The following is a 20,841-nucleotide window of genomic DNA, read 5'->3' on the forward strand; positions in this document are numbered from 1 at the left end:
AGACAAGCTGATGAAGTACAGGCTAGAGAAGTAGACAGTGAGGTGGACTGAAAACTGGCTGAACTGACAGTCTAAGAGGGTTTTGATCAGCAGCACAAAGTCCAGCTGGAGGCCCGTCATTAGTGGTGCCCCCCACAGGTTGATACTGGGGCCAATATCGTTTGACATGTTCATTAATGACCTAGATGATGGGACAGAGTGCACCCTCAGCAAGTCTGCAAATGATATAAAACTGGGAGGAGTGGCTGATACACCAGAGGGCCATGCTGCCATTCAGAGGGACCTTGACAGGCTGGAGAAATGCACAGAGAGGAACCTCATGCAGTTCAACAAAGGGAAATGCCAAGTCCTCAACCTGGGGAGGGATAACTCCATGCACCAGTACAGGCTAGGGGCTGACTAGCACCTTTGCAGAGAAGGACCTGGGGGTCCTGGTGGACAGAAACTTGACCACGAGCCAGCAATGTGCCCTTGGGGCAAAGAAAGCCAATGGTATCCTGGGCTGTGTTAGGAAGAGTGTTGCCAGCAGGTCAAGGGAGGTGACCCAACTAGACATGGTCCTGAGCAACCTCATGGTATCTGCTTTGGCATGGAGTGCCTCCTTCAACGAGTGTGTCTCCCACTGCATCCTCAAGTAGCATGTCTCTAAGAGCATCTCCTTTGCATGTCTCCTGCCCCTAGCAGCTACTGCTCTTTCTTAGATATGTCTGAGCAGAGGCACCATGTGCTCCTCTGTTTGGCTTAAGTTTTGGCACGCAGTGGGTTGTTTACATTGGTTTCAAAGCTGTCTGGAACCAGCTGTAACTGGCACAGGGTAGTTCATGGCCTCCTCCCACACCAGTCGCCACTGAAGTCCCTTGCTACTTAAACTCTGCCATTTATACCCAATGCACATTCATATAATACTACCCATTTGTTCCAGGAGTATCATCTGCTTGCTTGAATGTTTAATGGTGGGAGAACAAGATGGATTTCCAAAAGCAGAATTCTGTCCCTAACCACTTCCCCAAAGTCGACGCTATAACTCAGACTGACCTCAATGAGAACCAAAGTAGGCCAGTGCCAAGCACTTTTTAAAGTCTCAGTATCATACTTTAACAAGATAAGTTAAAATTCACAAATATACAAATTACAAGTGAAAGGCCACCATTTCTCTGGATCAACTTTCAAAAGAAGCTATTAAAAACCCCAACAACCCATTTACATACATGCAGTTTTAATGCAAGAAAAAAAAGTTCCAGCAAAAATACTCCACTAATATTTATCACTGTCAAGATTTACTAGAACTACAAAAGGAAAAAAAAAACCCACCACCAACAAAAACAAAGGCTTGAAAAGAAGAAATAAGAAACCAGCTTTCCTGATCAAGGCCAGAAAACTTTATCCAGCCTTCAAACAGTAGTTATTTAACTGATCAAGTGAATCAGAAACAAACAGCACCTGCTACAGTCAAACAAGGTATCATATTGTATTTGTCAGTTCATTCCTTTGGTTCCTATTAGAATTAATATTTACATCAAGACTCCTTTTACTGCAATTTTACAACTTTATAGCCCATGCGTAAAAGAAACAGAAAGCACTATTTTAACTTGAAAGATTTCATCTATTCTTTAAACTTACTGGACAAACTGAGCAGCAGAAAATACTGAGTTTTAAAAAAAAAACATTGCAAGTTATTCTGTTGATAAGCTTCATTTGTATTCTATACTTTACTAGTTTGAAATAGATGTTAATTTTCTAGAAAAGCAAGATTACATCTATAATTAAGGGTATTTATTGCAAGAAATCAGTACCAACATTTTCAAGATGTTAACCAGTTCCAAGCTTTGTTTCCTCATTCCCAAAATAAACCCATATTCAATGGTATTACTTCAAAAATTCATGTCTTGTGCAACAGCATTCACATAAATAGTACACAAATAATTATAAGCCTGTACATGGAGAATTAAGACCTAAAGTTATGCAACACTCCAAGGGCCATGAAGTTATAGCCAACTATTTTTTCTTTTAAATACTATGCAATACGTAAGCAACTTCATATGAGCAAAGGGCAGAGTATTAACCAGAGATGCAACTACAAACTTGCACTTGATTTTTTTGAACTCCGAGAGCTGAGATCACAAACCAGCCTAACCACCAGAACCACTTACAGAACGGCCAAAGATTGTTTATGATGAATACTCTCATAGCTTTAAGATACTATATGATTAAGAGCAATACTGTATCCTACCTTTTGGTTCAAAGCTGATTCTTCAGAATTCCATCAAAAGTATATACACTGTAGATCCTTTAATTTTCTCTCTTTCCAGAAGAGAGGGGATTTTTATTGGAATAAGAACTTACTACATCATGTGTGTCAAATCTGACCATCGTGATTCAAAATAAAATCAGGTCTTAAAAAAAAGTATGTGGGGGGAGGAAAACAAGACAGGATGGGACAACACATCCATTTAAAGTCTTGAAGAGCTTCATAAACATCAGTTTATCATGCAGACATAGAAAATAGCCTCAGTTTAAAAGAAAAAAAAAAGTTGAGTCACAATAACTCCATGATATGCCCAAGGAGAGTAGAATATGTCCTGTATTACTTGACTCCCAGCTCTGTAAGTTTAATCACAAGGCCATACTTCCGGGGTGAGGGGCTTATTACCCACAATAACATTATATTTGAGCCATAGACAGACATTACATTTAGGGGGAAAAATAGGTAAATAAAAAAAAAAATGCTAACTAATATTACAATGGAAAACTTATTTTTAAAACCAAAACTAGAAATGAGGAAATAAACACAGAAACCATTCTGGGAGGCTCATTCATACCTGCCAGTTGATGATGGACTGAGAACAGCTGGTGTCTCAGATGGTTTCTCTTCTTTAGGAGCACTTACAGGTATAGGTTCACAAGCAGCTGCAGCTGGTGTTGGAGTGGTAGAGACAGGAGCTGGAGCAGGGACTGGTGCGGGAGCTGGAGCTGTTGCTGTTGCTGTCACTGTCACTGTAGAGCTAACAGTGGTGATAGCATTTGACTGCTGAGTTGTTGCCAGCGATTGTGTTGGTGCAGCTGCTGGTTTGGGCTGTATGAGAACAACAGAATTCAGAGCACAAAGTTCCTAAACCAATACTTTGAAGTTGATGTATTGACTGTGTTCTGTAAAGACCATTTATACTTAGAACAGCAGCTTCAACATCTGGCAAATCCTAGAAATATTATGAAGGTATAAAATCTACATCTTCAGTGTCTTATGTTTAAATAGGCATTTTATAGTGCCATTCAGGTATTTACTTAGACACCTAAGCATTCAGAACTATTTAAATATGAAGTAAAATGTAAAGATAAGCTCTAAATTTTTATAGAATGCAATACTCTAAATATGAATACCATCTTGTGTTTTATAAAAGCAGACATTTTCTGCAGAGGAAACTTTAAAATAATTGTCAAAAAGACATTTGACAAGTGTAACAAGCATAAGGATTTCTTGCCATGAAAATTTGAAAAAAAACTGAAAGGGAGAAATCATATTTCATTATTAATGCTGTTTTCCAGAAGATGAAATACTAAGAATTTTAGGGGGGAACCTACCCACACACCTTAACCCACAGTTTTATTCATGTACTCTTTGCATTATTTTGTAAATAGTGTCAAACATACTTGAGTTATGTAGTGATCACCAAAATCCAGCAGAATCAAGGATTAACTATCAAGTTGACAGCAACAAGTCTAGATTTACTAATACAAGCATATAATTTTAATTTCATCTTCACATCTATTAAAAACATGAAATCTGCTTGAATACAATATTAAGCCTGTTACATAGAAACTATGCTTTGCAGAATGGCATATAACTTCTGGTTCAGGGTATGGAATTGACTATTTGAAAGCTGCATTGTTGTGAGCCTCTGTCTATATGCATTAGGGGCTGGCAAGGCTGAGTCACATCTCTGCCTGAACAAGCACAGTAGTTGAGTTTTAACTACACACAACTGCTTATTCAAGGTGAATCGCTTTGGGACAATGCATTTGCTTGAACTAGGAAAAAGGTATTTCCTCCTTTTTGTCTAAAAGGAGGACAAAGTGGCTGAGAATGGCAAGTTTCCACCAGCCAGAGAGACATAAAGATGATTTTAAGAAGTGTTCACAACAAAGCTTCAGACACATAAGTAGTTCTGAGCACAGGAAAGAGTTGGTGGGTGTATTGTGGCAGGGGATGAGTCAAGAAAAGGGAAACTTAACATGCACAGCAATACGTGCACTGCAGAGGGCCTGACCTCAACTCAAGGAGTGCCCCAGTTTCCTCATTACACACACAGGACCATGAAACAGAAGAACTAACTCCAAAACACAGGCCCTCTGTAAGATAAGAAGGTAGTGCATTTAGCAAGTTTTCAAACAATACATATTTCTTATGCTATAAGAAAAAAAATGCTCTGAAATCCAATCTATACATGTTTACTTCCACTGATATATCCCTTCAAAGGGCAAACCATAGACCAGAACACCAATTTCTTCAGTAAGAATTTGATGATGGGTGTACGTAAGATGAATGTGAAGAATCTAATAAGCCAATATTGAATTGAACTGAGGGACAGCTGGACTACAGGTTTCCTTTGTTAAGAAGAAATTTTAGAGTTAAAGGGCTTGTAACTCTAATTTGCCTCATGGCCTCAAGATGGAGACAAAGCCAGAATTTTATTCCGACTCCAAGGCCAGTCACCAGATTACTGGCAGTGTGTCCCCTCTGGCAGTGTCACAGTCATGCCCTCTAATTTGCCACAGCTGTCATTCAAAACTCACAGGTCTGTTGCTTTGCACATATTTCTTTCTTCTTTTGGTTTAGGCTGTTGAGGTTGGCACAAGAAACAGCCATGAATTTTGAAAACCGACAGTGGGAAACTATAGGGATTTTTGTAGAGGATGATTTAATAACAAACTACCTAGGTTCTCTTCTTCCTTTTAAGAAAAAAAATCACAGGAAGAATAGAACACAGAAGGACTGTAAGCCAAAGGAAGGAAAGACAGTAAAATCAGTCAACCACTGCCCAACAGCAATTGAAGCAGATATTTTCTCAGGTATAAACATCCAGCACAGCAGTGATCAACTTAAGGAGACCAGGATAGCTAAGCAATATTTCAAATCAATTCCCACAAACATTTCACTGTTAACCACAACTTTCAGATAATCAATTTCCATTGGTGTTAAGGGTACATATTCATATACAACCATTCATATCAATGAAAAAAAAGATGAATGCAATTTTCTTTTCAATAAAGAACTACTCACTTTTGTCACCATAACCACCACAAAGTTCTTCTCATCTATTTTATATTCCTTAAGAGGAGTATCATCATTAAGAATTTTACCTAGCAAATTAGACAAATGCAAATCATTTAACAAATCATTAGATGATCCTGAAATTCATTCATGCAAACAGTTCCAAAATAGCTAAGAACTGGATTTATGCAGACATGAATATTCATGATTCAAAGAAAAGCATTTTGGCTATTAAGCTCTAGCAGTAGCATTCCAAATAACTTTCCTTCTGTAACTTCCATGACACTAATTACTTGAAGGCAACTCTCTTTATTTCAATAGAATACTTGACACCTTGTCGCGCATCAAATAGGCTTCAGATTATTTAAAATACAATCGTCAACTCTAGGAAAAGATTTGTTGGACCTTCATCATAGAGGTTCAAGTAATATAGAAGAAAAAACCCTTCAGAAGAGAGTAGGGTCTATTGAATAATTTAAATGTGTCTATATGCTTAAGACAGAGGAAAAAAACTCAATATCCCGCCTGCTTCATATCTCTTCTGAGTTATTCTCTTCTGTTAGCTTTTCAAATTCAGGAAATGATCCAGAGTTCCTTGCATCAGCATGAATTCAACTGCTTCAGACAAGCTTGCAACTCTGCAATTTTGTCAATTTACAGTTAACAGAAGGCTAAAACATTAGCTGAATGTGTAATAAGCCATTTACCTATAACTTGTAGAACACATCTTTGTGCTGCTGATTGCAAGGAGGTGAAGCAGGTACACACAGCATGGCACTTGGAACACAAATGAGGTAGCTGTCTTACTCTCTGCTGGCTCCGCTATGGCCTTGCAGGTCAGATACTCCAAATGATCAATAATGGTAGTGCATGGTGCAGTATCTGACTTAGAGCCTACACAACTAATCTAGTTTATAAGCACTTTGGGAAAGGAGCTTTTACAATGCATATATACGAGCATTCTATTTTCTCTGCCCACACCACTCTGTGTTTCTAGGTGCTACGGTAATACAGATACCAAACCACAAATCCACCCTTGCTTCCTGAATAGCATAATCTTTTTTATAAACAGATGTCTTTACTAGCAAATGGTATATACTTTATCAGATTGACTCAAAGCCTCATGCACAATTCTATCAAAGCATAAAAATTCTAAAGCTCATTCTAATCAAAGTAAAATCCCTTTGAATGCCCTTGTTATACCTCCTGTCCAATAAAAAAAAAATCCATCTTTGAGGATCAGTGATACACACTAAAATTACAGAAATATGGAAGAGACATTATTAAGAGTAGAGTTCTATTCTAAATCTTATCTTTTTTATGGTTTCCACATGCTTGTTTGGATTATAACTTTACAGAGCAAAGATAAATTCTCATTTTTGAACTTATAAAATGTAAGCTCAAGTCACATTAAATAATCTCACCCAACTCATGATTTTTAGCACAGAAACATAAGATCAAGAGTGTCATTCAATTATATACACATGCACAAGGCATTTGTCTTGCTCATGTTCCTTTATTATATATGGGATTTTTACCTTCCTGTTCTTTATGTGCATTCCTTCACTCCAAAATAAGGGAGACAAAAATGATTAAGAAACATAGTTTTGAGAAGCCCATATAAAAAAAAAAAAAGGACAGACTTCCAACTTGTTATGATAAAGTCTCTTATTAAAACTGGAAAAGCAACACTTTAGAGATCAGCATATTCGAGGAGCTAAGAGATAACCACAACTTCTTTCAAGCATGACTTGAGAGAAAAAAAAGCAGTAGGGGTAGTGTGAGTCTTTAATGTCTTCTGAGTCCAGCAATTAAGTAAGAAGAAAAAAACCTGTATCTGTATGTTAATGCCAGAACGGACCAATCACATAGAAGATTATCATAAATACTGTCTAAGATTTCAAAGTGCCTTAGTACAAAGAAAATAATTAAGTCTTCACATTTTATTTGACATAGCTTGCTTTTCACTAGTATATGATACATGTTTCTAGCAGATTGTTAATGACACTTAGAAGTATTACAAGTCCTTCTGTCTAGCAACATCCCCCCCCCCCCCCCATCAGCTGACTGACTATATCAAGTCCAAAAGAAATCAGCTGATTTTTAATTCTGGAGGCAAGTAGAAGAATGTTTTTTTCAGTTTCTCTTGTATATGTCCAGAAGACAAGAGTTCACCAAAAAGATGAAATTTGATCTGCTTAAGTCTTAGTTTCTTGTAATGATAGCTATTCCCACTTCACATAGCATATGCTACCCAGGAATAGAGCTGATGAAAGATCATGTAGAAATCAGAGAAAACAAACAAAAAAAGCATTCATTGAAGCGTGGAGAAAAAAAAATTCCGATGCACTATTAAGAGCATCCCTTGTCAACAAGAGGTTTTTTTTGTTTGTTTGCATTTCATCACTTAAAACTCAAATCAGAGTAATACTGATCTTAAGAGGTCAATGGGAAAGAAAACAGAGAAAAATATATGGTAGATTCAAATACAGTATCTTTAGAGGATCCATTACCTACCTGCATAAATTAGTTTTTGGCCAGCTGCTGGAAAAGCATCTTTCCCCTTTTCTGATTCAATCTTCTCTTTCAATGCCTTCACCTAAAACATAGAAATGGTCTTAATAATAAAAAATAGCTTCACAATTCAAACCTAAGCAAACATTTGTTTTAGCCAAGTAGCAACTATAAATCATAGTTGCTTATAAGATATAAGAACATAAAAGAATTAAGAATACTACTTATAAGAATAAGCAGTATTTCAGTCATATGTCTGAATTACATCAAGTAAACCATACTGCCAAAGTTCTCTTTCCAACTTATTCCCAGAGCAATATTTTTCCTCCCCAAATAATCTCTTCTGCCTCATCAAATTACAGATACAGTACTTCACATTGCAATTACTCCATGACGAACATTAAGTACAGATTTATGATTCAATGAAAAGTAGTGAAGCAGAAAAATGCTTCTACCCACTGATCCATTTTCCTAATGTTGCTCTTCTGAATACAAAGGGTACGCATGCAATATATAGCTGCCAGTTTTCTTCTTCACAGTGCTTATCCATAGAATGTCTGTGTTTTCTGTAAGGTCACCACTAAAATTTCACTTTGCTCACTGGAGTCACTAGAAGCCTTGATGTGCTATGACATAAGGTAAATTATTCAGTTCATTTTAGATCACTGGTTTTCAACTTCTCCTCCTCCCTAATTTGTGGAGCCTTGCATAGGAAGTTTAAGCCTACACATGGGAACATTTTGCTTTACTTACTTGACTATCACAGACAATTTAGAAGTAGCCTATGCTTCGAGAGGACCACAAAAAAATAGTTCAAATGCCACTGTGTTAGTTGCCATGAATCTATAGTCTCAAGTAACACTGCATAATAACATTCTGAGCAAAGGATATCACAGAAGTGTTTTCATATTGATGCATTTGAAATCACATATTTTAAGAAAAACTGTGACAGAACATTTCACATTTATTCTTCTTACTCCTTGACAGTTCACAGACACTCCCAATGTATTTGAAATATGGGTAACCAATCCAAGTGTCACTCATGCATCCAAACTAACTCCACGTTCTGGAGGCTTTTTTCAGAGAAAGCTTGGAAATTCATGAGCTTACTTTGTGAAACATACCTATTGCGGTTGAAAAGCACATACCTATTAAACCAGCTAAGCATATCAAAACATATTCATCTTGACAGCCTAATTGGACTGACAACTACTTATGTCACATGTAGCTCTAGTAATATCATTTTTGTTAATTTTTTTTAAAGCAGCAGCTTTAAAAAAAGTACAGTTTTAGGGCTGCTCAAATAGTAAATGTACTGAAATAATACTTCCAGACAGTAAATTTTCACTGCATACTACAAAGTCCAACATTTCAACCCAAGTAAAAGCTGTCACCCATTTGCCATATATCAGTCATGTTTCCTGCTTTCACTTCATTCTTCTGTAACTGACCTCTTTTACCTTAGTTTTCAGTGTCTTTGCCCTTTCCCTCCAATTTAGTCTACTACCCTCCATCTTCCTCCCCCATCCCTTTCAAGTTTTACATGAAATACTTTTAAGTTACTTTATCAGTCTCTCCCAGGCTAATCCTTTGCACAGAATTTGGTAGTTTTAACAAAGGCAGTTCTGTGACATTCACGAAGAAGCAATGTTCCATTTTTGCAACAATGACATGAAATTGAGTGCTTGTTGCACCAGGTTGCACTACCTAGCAAAGGCTGGCCCACAGAATCAAGCCTCCTCTGTAAGCTTACATCTGGTTTGGGTGATTAAACTACTAGCCACACATGGATACAGAAGACTGAGCTTTAGTGTCTATGAGAAAACATTCAAATCAGGAGCCAACCCTTTTTTCTTAGAAGCTGGAGAAAGGAAAATGCTTGTATTCCTATTAGACATGCTGCCCCAGGACCTACCAAAATCTTTTTTTTTAAATCAGCCTCCAGCTAGCCAGTTGCATTTCTACTGCAAAACTGACAGCAGCTTATAGCCTTTCATATGACTTTAGTAAAGCTAGAGTACTTACTGCTTTAATACTAGTGATTTGCTGATAGCATTAGCATTTCGTGCAATTAGTTGGGGAAAAAATGTCAGTTCTATCACTGAATTTACATTTGTTAAAAGTTCAAAAAAACCTCTTTACTTGAAAACTGAAAATCTGAAATGTGAATTCCTTCTCAATTACATTATATACATGAGGCATCCCCTAAAAATGCCCTACTTCCATTCAGGCAAATTAATCCCTGAATGAATCAGGGTTAAAATATGTTGTGTTTTGAAATGCCTACCTTTTAACACACAGACTGTCTATTCATATATATACATATATATATGTATATATATACATATATATATATACACACACATACACACACACTTATGCTAAGTGGCCCAAAATTATGCCTCAAAGTTCCTCTTTTCTAATCAGTGGCCATTATTTGTTACAAATATATACCAAATATTGTAAACCTGATCAGTAGGTTTGATCATTTTTGATGGAGAAAACTAGCTTGTCTCACTGTCACTGCCCTCAGGCTACTATGAGTAGGTGTCTATTGACTTTTATCTTCCTCATGTTTTATTGTTTGAGTTTTATTTCAGATTACACACTTCCTACTAGTAACAACAGCAAATCCTACTCTCACAAATAAAGCTTTAACAGGAAAACAACTCCTTTGACTTTAAGCAAAGTGCATGCAAAGTTAAAAAAAAAAAGTTCTGAAAAGCCACAAAAGCCACTTTAACAGAAGTACTGCATGCAGAATCAAACTACACAGTTGCTTACCAAAGAACTGATCTACTCTTTGATTAGAGCAAGCTATAAAATACAAAAAATGTGGTCATGACTGGCTTCTAACAGGAACTCAAAAGTAAAATTAAAACACTAGAGACAAGAACACTATAGTGACCAACACTGGTCTTCTGCATTTTCAGAAATTACAATACATGTCAACCAGTTTAAGAACAGACCATACACTAAATTCAAATTGTAGTGAGAACACCTGCAGAAGAGCTGGTGAGGAGCCAGGTGACTGGCAGAGTACGTGACAGCAGCCCCAGAGTGTGCTCTCTACACACTGACCAAATTCCCATATGGGCCAGGCATGCATATTCTGTTTTGTTAACAATGTCTAGTTGCTTCCCGGACAGTAGTTTCCCAAGGTTAGCACAGCTGAGATAAGGAAATAGTTCTAGTAGATTTAAGGGGCCCTTAGAATACAATGAGTTGAGTCCTGCCTGGGCGTCTGACATGCATCTGACAGCCTCCCATCGGTGACCCCTCTGCATGGTTCCTGGGGCTCCCCACGCAGCTTGGAGTGCAAGTCCTTTATCAAATGTAGCCTGTTTAACCCCTTATGAACCTTGAGTGTCTCTCTCCGCCGGTATCCAACCCTCCCTCTCCCGCCTTGCGGTCACAGAAATAAACAATTTCAGTCCTCAAATATGGACAACTGACAATGGGATTACATATGTCTAAATCAAACTTAAGGCTTTAGCACAAGACTGAGTCACCAAGCTTAACATGACTCAGCTAATTTACAGCAACTTGCTAACTGACTATGTGCACATGTTGCCATTTGCAAAGACAAAGTAAGGACCATCAACCTAACCCTTTCATTCATACAGCCTTTCACTGAGGTTTAAAGCTAAATTGTTGCCATTCACTGAGCATGTGTTCTGCTGATTGACAGTAACTTGACATGTGGTGAGCCCTTAATTATGAATTAAGGAATTCTGAAGTAGTTCAACTTGTTCCTATAAAACTGGATATACAGAAAGATATTCAAGTAACTTCCAGAAAATATATTTCTAAACATGCATTGAACTGTATTGTAGTGAGAACACCTGTGGAAGATCTGGCGAGGAGTCAGTGACTGGCGGAGTACGTGGTAGCAGGCCCAGTGTGTGAAACTGCACACTGACCAAATTCCCATCTGGGCCAGGCATGCATATTCCGTTTTGTCAACAACGTCTAGTTGCTTCCTGGACAGTAGCTACTCAAGGTTAGCACAGCTGAGATAAGGAAATAGTGCTAGTAAATATAAGGGGCCTTTAGAATACAATGAGTCGAGTCCTGCCTGGACATCCGACTCATGTGTCCAGCAGCCTCCCATCGGCAACCACTCTGCGCAGTTCCCGGGGCTCCCCATGCAGCTTGGAGAGTAAGTCCTCTATTAAATCTATCCTGTTTAACCCCTAATGAACCTTGAGTGTCTCTCTCCACTGATATCCGACCCTCTCTTGCCTGCCTTGCGGTCACATGTATTATACAGAAAAGCAATTTAGATAAAAGAATATCAATAACATCCCAAAGGCATCACTTAAATGCTGTATCTATTCAAAATGGCAAACAAAAAAATTATGCTTAAGCCAGCTCTTATCTCCTATACTTCATATTTACAATAGCTTGCATTGTGCTACAGATACCAGCTTTATTCTGTTATTAGAAGGAGAAATTCAAGACATACTCCTGTTACAATTAGTTTTTGCAACTGTCACCTCCTTTGGTTTTCACTTCTGCCTAGCCTATCAATCCAGCATTCTACCTGCAAAGGATATAACACTAATTACTAGAATAAAAATTAGGTCACATCTGATACAATGACTGCTGACAACATGTTAGGACACAGTTAAATTTCCTCTTACAGCTCTAAATAGAGTGACTGAAGACTTAGCACCCACTAATGAGAGGTTATCCACTCCCTTAACTCAGCCAACAGAGGACCATACATATAAGTATACATGCATACATAATCCACTTTTATGTAAAGTCAGCCACATTAAACCCAAATGAAGCGGGTTTAAATTTAACTGCAAAAGCCTTGTTTTCAGGGAAGCAGAAGAGGAGCACTTGCATTTCTTCTGTCCCCTTTGGAACAGTGGCAGTACCTTCTAGTTAGTGGGCAGTGACAAATTTCTGAAGGCAGCAAGCAATATGTTAAACTATTTCAGTCATCTGCAAATCAAATGTGCCCCTTTGAGCATCTAGAAGATTATCTCCCAGGACTTCAGCAATTCCACAGTCCATGGTTAAGTGAAAATTAACTTCTGGTAGGCAATCCCAGAAAGTTGATCTGGTGATTTTGAAAACCAAGTTTAAAGACATACAGGCAACTTCAGAGGCATCTATGACATTATGACAGTTTTTCCTCAAAAAATGCACATCCCCAAGCCAAACCTCCAGCCTACCTAGCTTAACTTTATGTAACCTGGCTTCAAAATATATTTTAGTCCTCAAGGATTCCCATTTTTCTTCCCCTCTAATAAGTTCTTAGCAGAATAAAATGAAGGGAACCCAGACTCCACAGACAACACACCTTTAAGGATGAGCATTGACTCACACAATACACAGAAACAATACACACACAATACAACGGCCCACACTCAAAACAAGTTGTTTCTCTTCTACTCTCTATAAATTAAGGCTTGCAACTCTCCCTATTATTCATTGGCTTTACTGAACACAATACCTTCAAGAAGGGAAGCAGCACACTGGCTAGCAGAGCCATAGCTGATCAGTTCCTAACTGAGAAAGTGAGGCTTTCTAAAGAAACACCAGACCCTGACTCTGCAAACCAGTTTGGCATCCTAAGGAAAGCTTGCATGGAGCAGATGATGCTAAGTGTTGCCCAGTTCTTCCCACGGTTATGTCAGCCAGTTAGTTTAGCAGGGGTATGCTAGGCTCCATCTAGAATGGTAGTCTGCATAGTTGAGTACACAGGGGCTTTGGATTGTTTGGATTGTTCTTAAGACAAGCCCTCGTAGTTTCTAATGGAGCATTAAGGAGAAAGTTTCCATTCTGTAAGCAATGACTCTTGCACAGTAAAGTTTAGTAGATTAGCTAAAAATCTTTCAATATTGTTAAGGAGTGAGTTTTTGCTTCAAGGATGCTGCCCCAAAGGAGAACTGCTTCAAAGAGAGAGTAAAAGTGGTTTTAAATATGAACAGAATCAACAAGATACTTTTTCTAAATAGTTTTAATACTGAGCACCCACATACAAGTTTGAGGGGTAAAACAAGTATATTTTAGATGTGCACTAGTGGTCTTCATTAAGTTGGGGGGGGGGCAGATTAGAAACATTAGGAATAGTCTAGCCAGAAGTTGAGACATTGGGGGCAGGGGGAGGACACCACCACACACAAATATGCATTTTGGCTCCAATTCCCTTGCTTTCCCTGATCCTGTTATGCCTCAGATCCAAGCACAGAGGGAATCACAGAGACAGGGAGAACTGGAGTGAGTCCATCTCACCACTTTATACCACGCTACTACCCAATGTGTCTATAGCAGCCAACAGCCCCCTCCTCTCCATGTTCATGTGTTGCTGCAGGGAGCATCAAACAAAAAAACAGGAGAGCCTGTGAGGCTTCCTGGATGATCCTTATGGGCTCTTGAAGACTTGCTGTACTTCACCCTCTTCCACTCAGAAGAGGAAGCAAGGAAAAAAGCAGTATCACAACATTGTACTTCAGGAGAGCAGACTTTAGCCTCTTGAGGGACCTGCCTGGAAGAATCCCATGGGAGACAGCCCTGGAGAGAAGAGGGGTCTAGGAGAGGTGGTTGATTTTCAAGGATCATCTCCTCCAAGCTCAAGAACAGTTCATCCCAATGATCAGGAAATCAAGCAAAGGTGGCAGGAGGCCTGCATGGATGAACAAGGAGCTCCTGACAAAACTCAAACATAGAAAGGAAGCGTACAAGAGGTGGAAGCAGGTGACCTGGGAGGAATATAGAGACACTGTTCAAGCATGCAGGGATGGGGTTACAAACACTAAAGCCCATCTGGAGTTGAATCTGGAGAGGGACATGAAGGACAACAAGAAAGGCTTCTACAAGTTCTCTTGGCCTACTGAGCTGACATCGCTTGAGTAGTTAGGCCAATGCAAGAGGCCCACAGTTTGACCTTTGGTATGTTGCTCTGTAGTTGTTAGGGATCTAACTTTTGTTAGAGTACAATTAGGCAGGTGCTATGAAAAAACATATAATTGGCAGAAATAGAAGAACTAAACTTATATGAGAATATTTGCCTGGCAACTCGCTACACCAAGCCATGAGCAACAGCTTGGAGCAGTCCACCAACCAGTAAAGATCAATCTGGAAGGTGCTCTCCACCTCATAAACCTCGTCCACCTCAGCCCAAAGGGTGGGTGGCATGACTCTACCTTCAGGGACGCCTGACTGCAGAGGACCTCCAGAGATGCCTGGGACCAAGCTCATGCAGCTGGAACCAACACGCTCAGTACCCTGCTCCTCCTGACTACTGACAACTGCTGCTCCTGTCAGCGAGGAAAGGGGAAGTAGAGATAACCACTTTTCTGTAGCTTTGTAGTGTTCTTTGCATTATTAATCACTTTCACAGAGGCAATAAACACCCAAACTCCTTCACATGGATCCAATTATTATATACTAATTAATGCATGCGTTTAGTCTATCCTGACCTAAAACATGACACAAGTACATCAGCAGCAAAAGGAAGGCTAAGGAAAATGTGGGCCCACTATTAAATGAGGCAGGGGCCCTGGTGAGAAAGGACACGGAAAAGGCAGAGGTACTGAATGCCTTCTTCACCTCTGTCTTCACTGGTAAGACTGGCCCTCAGGAATCCCAGGACCCTGAGACCAGTGGGAAAGTCCGAAGCGAGGAAGACCTTGGTGAAAGAGGATCAGGTTAGGGAATGTTTAAACACACTGGACAGACACAAGTCCATGGGCCCTGACAGGATGCACCCCCCTGTGTGCTGAGGGAGCTGGCTGATGTCATTCCAAGGCCACACTCAATTATCTATGAAAGGTCACGGCAATCAGGAGAGATTCCTGAGGCCTGGAAGAAAGCAAATGTTACTCCTATATTCAAAAAGGGCAAGAAGGCAGATCCAGGGAACTACAGGCCAGTCAGCCTCACCTCAATCCCTGGAAAGGTGATGGAGCAAGTAATCCAGGAAACCATTTTCAAACCCATGAAGGACAAGAAGGTGATTGGGAGTAGTGTAGTGAGAACACCTGTGGAAGATCTGGCGAGGAGCCAGGTGACTGGCAGAGTACATGATAGCAGCCCCAGAGTGTGCTCTCTACACACTGATCAAATTCCCATCAGGGCCAGGCATGTATATTCCATATTTTCAACAACGTTTAGCTGCTTCCCGGACAGTAGCTACTCAAGGTTAGCACAGCTGAGACAAGGAAATAGTTCTAGTAGATTTAAGGGGCCCTTAGGAACAACGAGTCAAGTCCCGCCTGGGCGTCCAACCCGTGCCTCCAGCAGCCTCCGATCGGTGACCCCTCCGCACGGTTCCCAGGGCTCCCTGTGCAGCTTGGAGTGCAAGTCCTTTATTAAATCTATCCTGTTAACCCCTCATGAACCTTGAATGTCTCTCTCCACCGGTATCCGACCCATTCTTTCCCGCCTTGCAGTCACAAGTAGTCAGCATGGATTTATGAAGGGGGAATTGTGCTTAACCAACCTGATTGCCTTCTACGATGAGATGACTGGCTTGGTGGATGAGCAGTGGATATTGTTCATCTCAAATTCATTAAGGCTTTCAACACTGTCTCTCATAACATTCTCATACATAAACTGATGAAGTATGGATGCAAATAATGGATACTGAGGTCGATTGAAAACTGTCTGAGCTGCCAGGCTCAGAGGGCTGTGATCAGTGGCATGAAGTCCATCTGGAGACTAGTCACTAGTGGTTTCCCCCAGGGGTTGATACTGGGGCAAATACCGTTTAAATGCCTTCATTAATGACTTGGATGAAGGGACAGAGTGCACCCTCAGCAAGTCTGCAAATGATATAAAACTGGGAGGAGTGGCTGATACACCAGAGGGCCATGCTGCCATTCAGAGGGACTTTGACAGGCTGGAGAAATGGGCAGAGGGGAACCTCATGGAGTTCCACAAAGGGGAATGCCAAGTCCTGCACTTGGGGAAGAATTAGTCTATTCACCAGGACATGCTGGGGGCAGACCGTCTGGAAAGTAGCTTTGCCGAAAGAGACCTGGAGGTCCTGGTGGACAGCAAGTTGAACAGGAGCCAGCAATGTGCCCTTGTGGCAAAGGCGGCCAACAGCATGCAGGGCTGCATTAGGCAGAGCATTGCTAGCAGGTGGAAGGAGTGATCCTTCCTCTCTACTCAGCACTAGTGAGGCCACATCTGGAGTACTGTGTCCAGTTCTGGGCTCCCCAGTACAAGACAGACATGGACCTGCTGGAGTGAGTCCAGTGAAGGGCCACAAAGGTGATGAATGGATTGGAGCATCTGTTATATGAGGAGAGGCTGAGAGAGTTGGGATTGTTTAGCCTGGAGAAGAGAAGTCTCGGGGGGGGGAATCTTATCAATGTGTATAAATACTTGATGGGAAGGTGTTAAGAAGACTTAGCCAGACTCTTCTCAGTGGTATCCACAGACAGGACAAGAGGCAATGGGCACAAATTAGAATACAGGCGATTCCACTTAAATATAAGAAAAAAGTTTTTTTTTCTGAGGGTGGTCAAAGACTGGAACAGGTTGCTCAGAGAGGCTGTGAAATCTCCATCCTTGGAGATATTCAAAATCCAACTGGACAAGGCCCTGAGCAACCTGCTCTAGCTGACCCTGCTTTGAGCAGGGGAGAGTTGGACTAGATGATCTTCAGAGATGCCTTTCAACCTCAACGATTCTATGATCCTGTAAAGCAGAAAGTGATTTCTTTGACTGAGCCCACTTAAAGTAACCAAGTATCCTGTCAGCAACAGTGACCAAAGAAACAATCTTCTTTGATGGGAGAAGACATTGGCAGGTACTTCTTGTAGTCCTATACGTTTATCTTTCCCTATAAGTTTTCCTTTAAAAATGTTTGTGATACTTTGGAAATATAGTGAAATTGCATGCAAAACACTTGCTAGTAAATTATGTCCTTGTATGCAGGTGGGTAGCAATAAGTTTGTAAAAAGTAATATGCTCTGGTTTAGGTCATAGCAATCCTTAAATACCATATACCTTCCTCCTCCCAAGATTCTGAAGGTACCATCTTCTAGTATGTTCCATTATCTGTACAAAGGACAGATTTCTTTAGATACTGATTATAACTGCAAAATAAGCTTTAAATAAGGCACGATTATGTACAGAACAATCTGTTAGCACACACAACCCATATATTTATCTTCAGGGTTTATTGTCCCATCTGTCATGCTACCTGACAGTTTAATCTGTCTCTGGAGCTACCACTTTTGAAGAGTCCCCTATCAAATCTCAAGCAGCAGAGTACAGGCCCTTCAATTTCTCAGCTTCTCTGATAGTATACAGAAAGCCTAGCAGATAAAGGAGCAACATAACTATCTTCTAGAAGAGGAGCAAGATACCTAGCAGAAAATGAAACAAGCACTAAAAGAAAAATATCAGAAATTAACGACATAGGAACATGTCTTCTAGCCTAGAAGCATAGCTCTGAATTCTGCACAGGATCATGAGAATACTTTTCCTCTAATTAACCACTGAGAATATTAGTTCACAGGGAAACACAAAAAATAATTCTCTTAGAGACTACTGCTGTAGAAACCAATACTGAAGCGCACTTAGGAGGGAGGTGGCAACAAAGGTATTTAAGAAAAAGAAAAGAATAAATTCATAGTCCCTCACAAGTTAGAAGCTTCATAAGGTCAAATCTGTCCATTTCTGAACAAAGCAATACTCTGGCTATCACAAAACTGTTTCAAAAGTCAACTCTTCTGACAGACATAGGCAGTCAGAACAAATCCTAAAACATCAATTATTTTTATATGGTTTTAGAGACTGAGTTTGACACTTACGAAAAAGGATTTTTCACTTTCTTCTAGGCTATATAATCTGAATCTATATGTAGAATTACGTTAACACCTATGTTTCAGTTAAATGCTGCTAGGTCAGTAGGTGTGTTTGTAACAGAAGCCTACAGTATATATTTCTTAAAGCTCCCTAGGTATCACTAGGCAGATCTTACTACAAACCATAATTTGTTTCCATAAATCTTTTCCTTGCCCCAAATAAAATGAGAAAGGATGCAAAGTATGTCTTAAAATTGTATGGCCTTTCCACATTTTTTTAAATTAGGTGCTTTAGCAAAGCTCTTAAAGTACTGAAGAGATACAAACTGGTGAAACTGATCAAACATTTGCATGGGTTCATAAATAGTACACCAGCCACTCAAACAATAGCTTCAGTTTAACCTTCAACTCAGAAATTTGTCACTAATTTTTTTCAGAGATCCTTTTAAGTAACTTGTTACTTTAGGATATTCCTTCCCTTACATATTAATAACTCTATCCTAAGAAGCACCTCTCTAGTTTATTGGATTTTTCTGTGCACCTTTATTACCCAATTGAAATATCACTTACCTTCCCTACACATCAGGAAATACATGCTCTCTGCTAGAGCTGTTTCTTCTCCAAAAAGTCTCCCCCCAAACTGTATCATTTCTTTCCTCTGTTTTGCTACAAAACCCAAACATGTGCCATTCCTTACTTTTTCCTTATTACAGCCTCTTTGCAACCTGCTCCATTTGCACAATTCATTTTTGCTGGAACACACTCCCCAGCCATTTAGTACAGCTTAGGTTAGTACCCAAGTTAAATTTCCGCAACATCCTCCAGCACCAGAAGGACATTATGTATATATCCAAAAGTCCCAGTACACATTTAACAATGAAACAAGGATACACTAGATCATCCAGAAGTTAGTTTCAAACTTCCATAACGAAGTTTCCTGTTGACACTGTCTTAAATAAGCAAGCATTTCCTAGGTGTTTAAACATTGTGGCAGAACAGTGAAATATGAGAGCCCATATTACATTAACTAGAAATTGTCAGAGGATTAAGGACATCCTGCATATTCCTTACACCTCTCTGGACAATCAAGATGTTTAGGTTAACAGCACAGTTAAACTGAAAATGAAATAACATACTTATTTTCAACTGATAAACTTGATAAGGAAGTTCAAAATATTTGCTGAGATTGCAGCTTTATTAAAGCATGTTTCATGCCAACATAATGGTAACTGCAGCTCCAAAAAGGCATTCCCAGCAGCACTAGGCTTAGAAGCCCACAGTGAGAAACAATGTCATCACTGTCACCTCAGTCAAGAGATGTAGCTACACAGATCTGCATCAGACAGTGCATATTATGTATTTCTAACACACAGCCTAATGCACTCAGTGTTTCATAGAGAGCCAATAAACAAAAGAACCGACATAAATAAAGGCTTAAAGCCCTTTATTCTGGCCAAGTTTGAATGCATTATGAAGTGCTCAACTACTCTGTTCAAAACACTAATATAATTCCAACTGGTAACTCCATCTTCTATACAGAGCATGAGTACAGTGTTGATTCCCATACACTTGCTTCACAAGTTTTCTCAAAAATTTAAAAACCAGGATGTGTCTGACACATTTTCTCCATTTCATAGTTAATGAGGTTTGCTTCTCAAATAATGGGGCCTTTGGCAAGAATTCTCTTAAACCACATATTATATCAGTTCAGGTATTCTACCATCTCCATCTAGCACTTTCACAAATATAGAACAGTTCATGCTTCAAGTCCAGTATTAACTGCAAATGCTCAGCATACCAATACTTTAAAACACAAGTACGCAAAAACTAAAGTCACACTAACATTAAGTGCAGGTTCTGAATTATAAAGTCCAGCCAATCGATAAAACAGACGAGATCAGTTATTTGTGTAAAAGCTATGACAAGGATTATAGCTACTTAATTATATTCTCAGTGAAAGGTACATTTAAATATGAAGCAACATGCTTCAATATTTTCCATACCACTCATGAGTTTTGAGCAACAAGCCTGAACTGCTGGTTCAGTAAGATATTACTTTGCACTATAACATCAAGTCTGTTTAAATTAAATTTGTAGTAAGAATAAGGACAGAAATGACTAGAAACAGAAGCCAATTTCAGAGCAACAAATTCTCTGGGCCTATTGCAACTAAATCAGATTTGGCCATGTCACAGTATAGGGCAGAACTCCAAGTAAACGAGCCTTCGTTTAGCAGCGGAGCACACAAGTACAGTACAACTAAACGCAATGCTTCCT

At 39.5% G+C, this 20,841-nt stretch overlaps 1 protein-coding gene across 3 annotated transcripts in view; it reads right to left on the reverse strand.

Moving 5' to 3' along the window:
* Nucleotides 1-20,841, reverse strand: part of LOC135324187 (UV excision repair protein RAD23 homolog B-like) — a 36,168-nt gene that overhangs the window by 13,018 nt on the left and 2,309 nt on the right. For all 3 annotated transcript variants that reach the window (XM_064499920.1, XM_064499919.1, XM_064499918.1), the window contains 3 exons: nucleotides 7,787-7,868; nucleotides 5,279-5,358; nucleotides 2,820-3,073 (listed from right to left, as the gene is read on the reverse strand). In XM_064499920.1, the coding sequence (XP_064355990.1) occupies nucleotides 2,820-3,073; nucleotides 5,279-5,358; nucleotides 7,787-7,868 (416 nt within the window). The remainder of the gene's footprint in view (nucleotides 1-2,819; nucleotides 3,074-5,278; nucleotides 5,359-7,786; nucleotides 7,869-20,841) is intronic.

The sequence above is a fragment of the Dromaius novaehollandiae genome, chromosome W (genome assembly GCF_036370855.1).
Source record: "Dromaius novaehollandiae isolate bDroNov1 chromosome W, bDroNov1.hap1, whole genome shotgun sequence".
Classification (NCBI taxonomy): Eukaryota; Metazoa; Chordata; class Aves; order Casuariiformes; family Dromaiidae; genus Dromaius; species Dromaius novaehollandiae.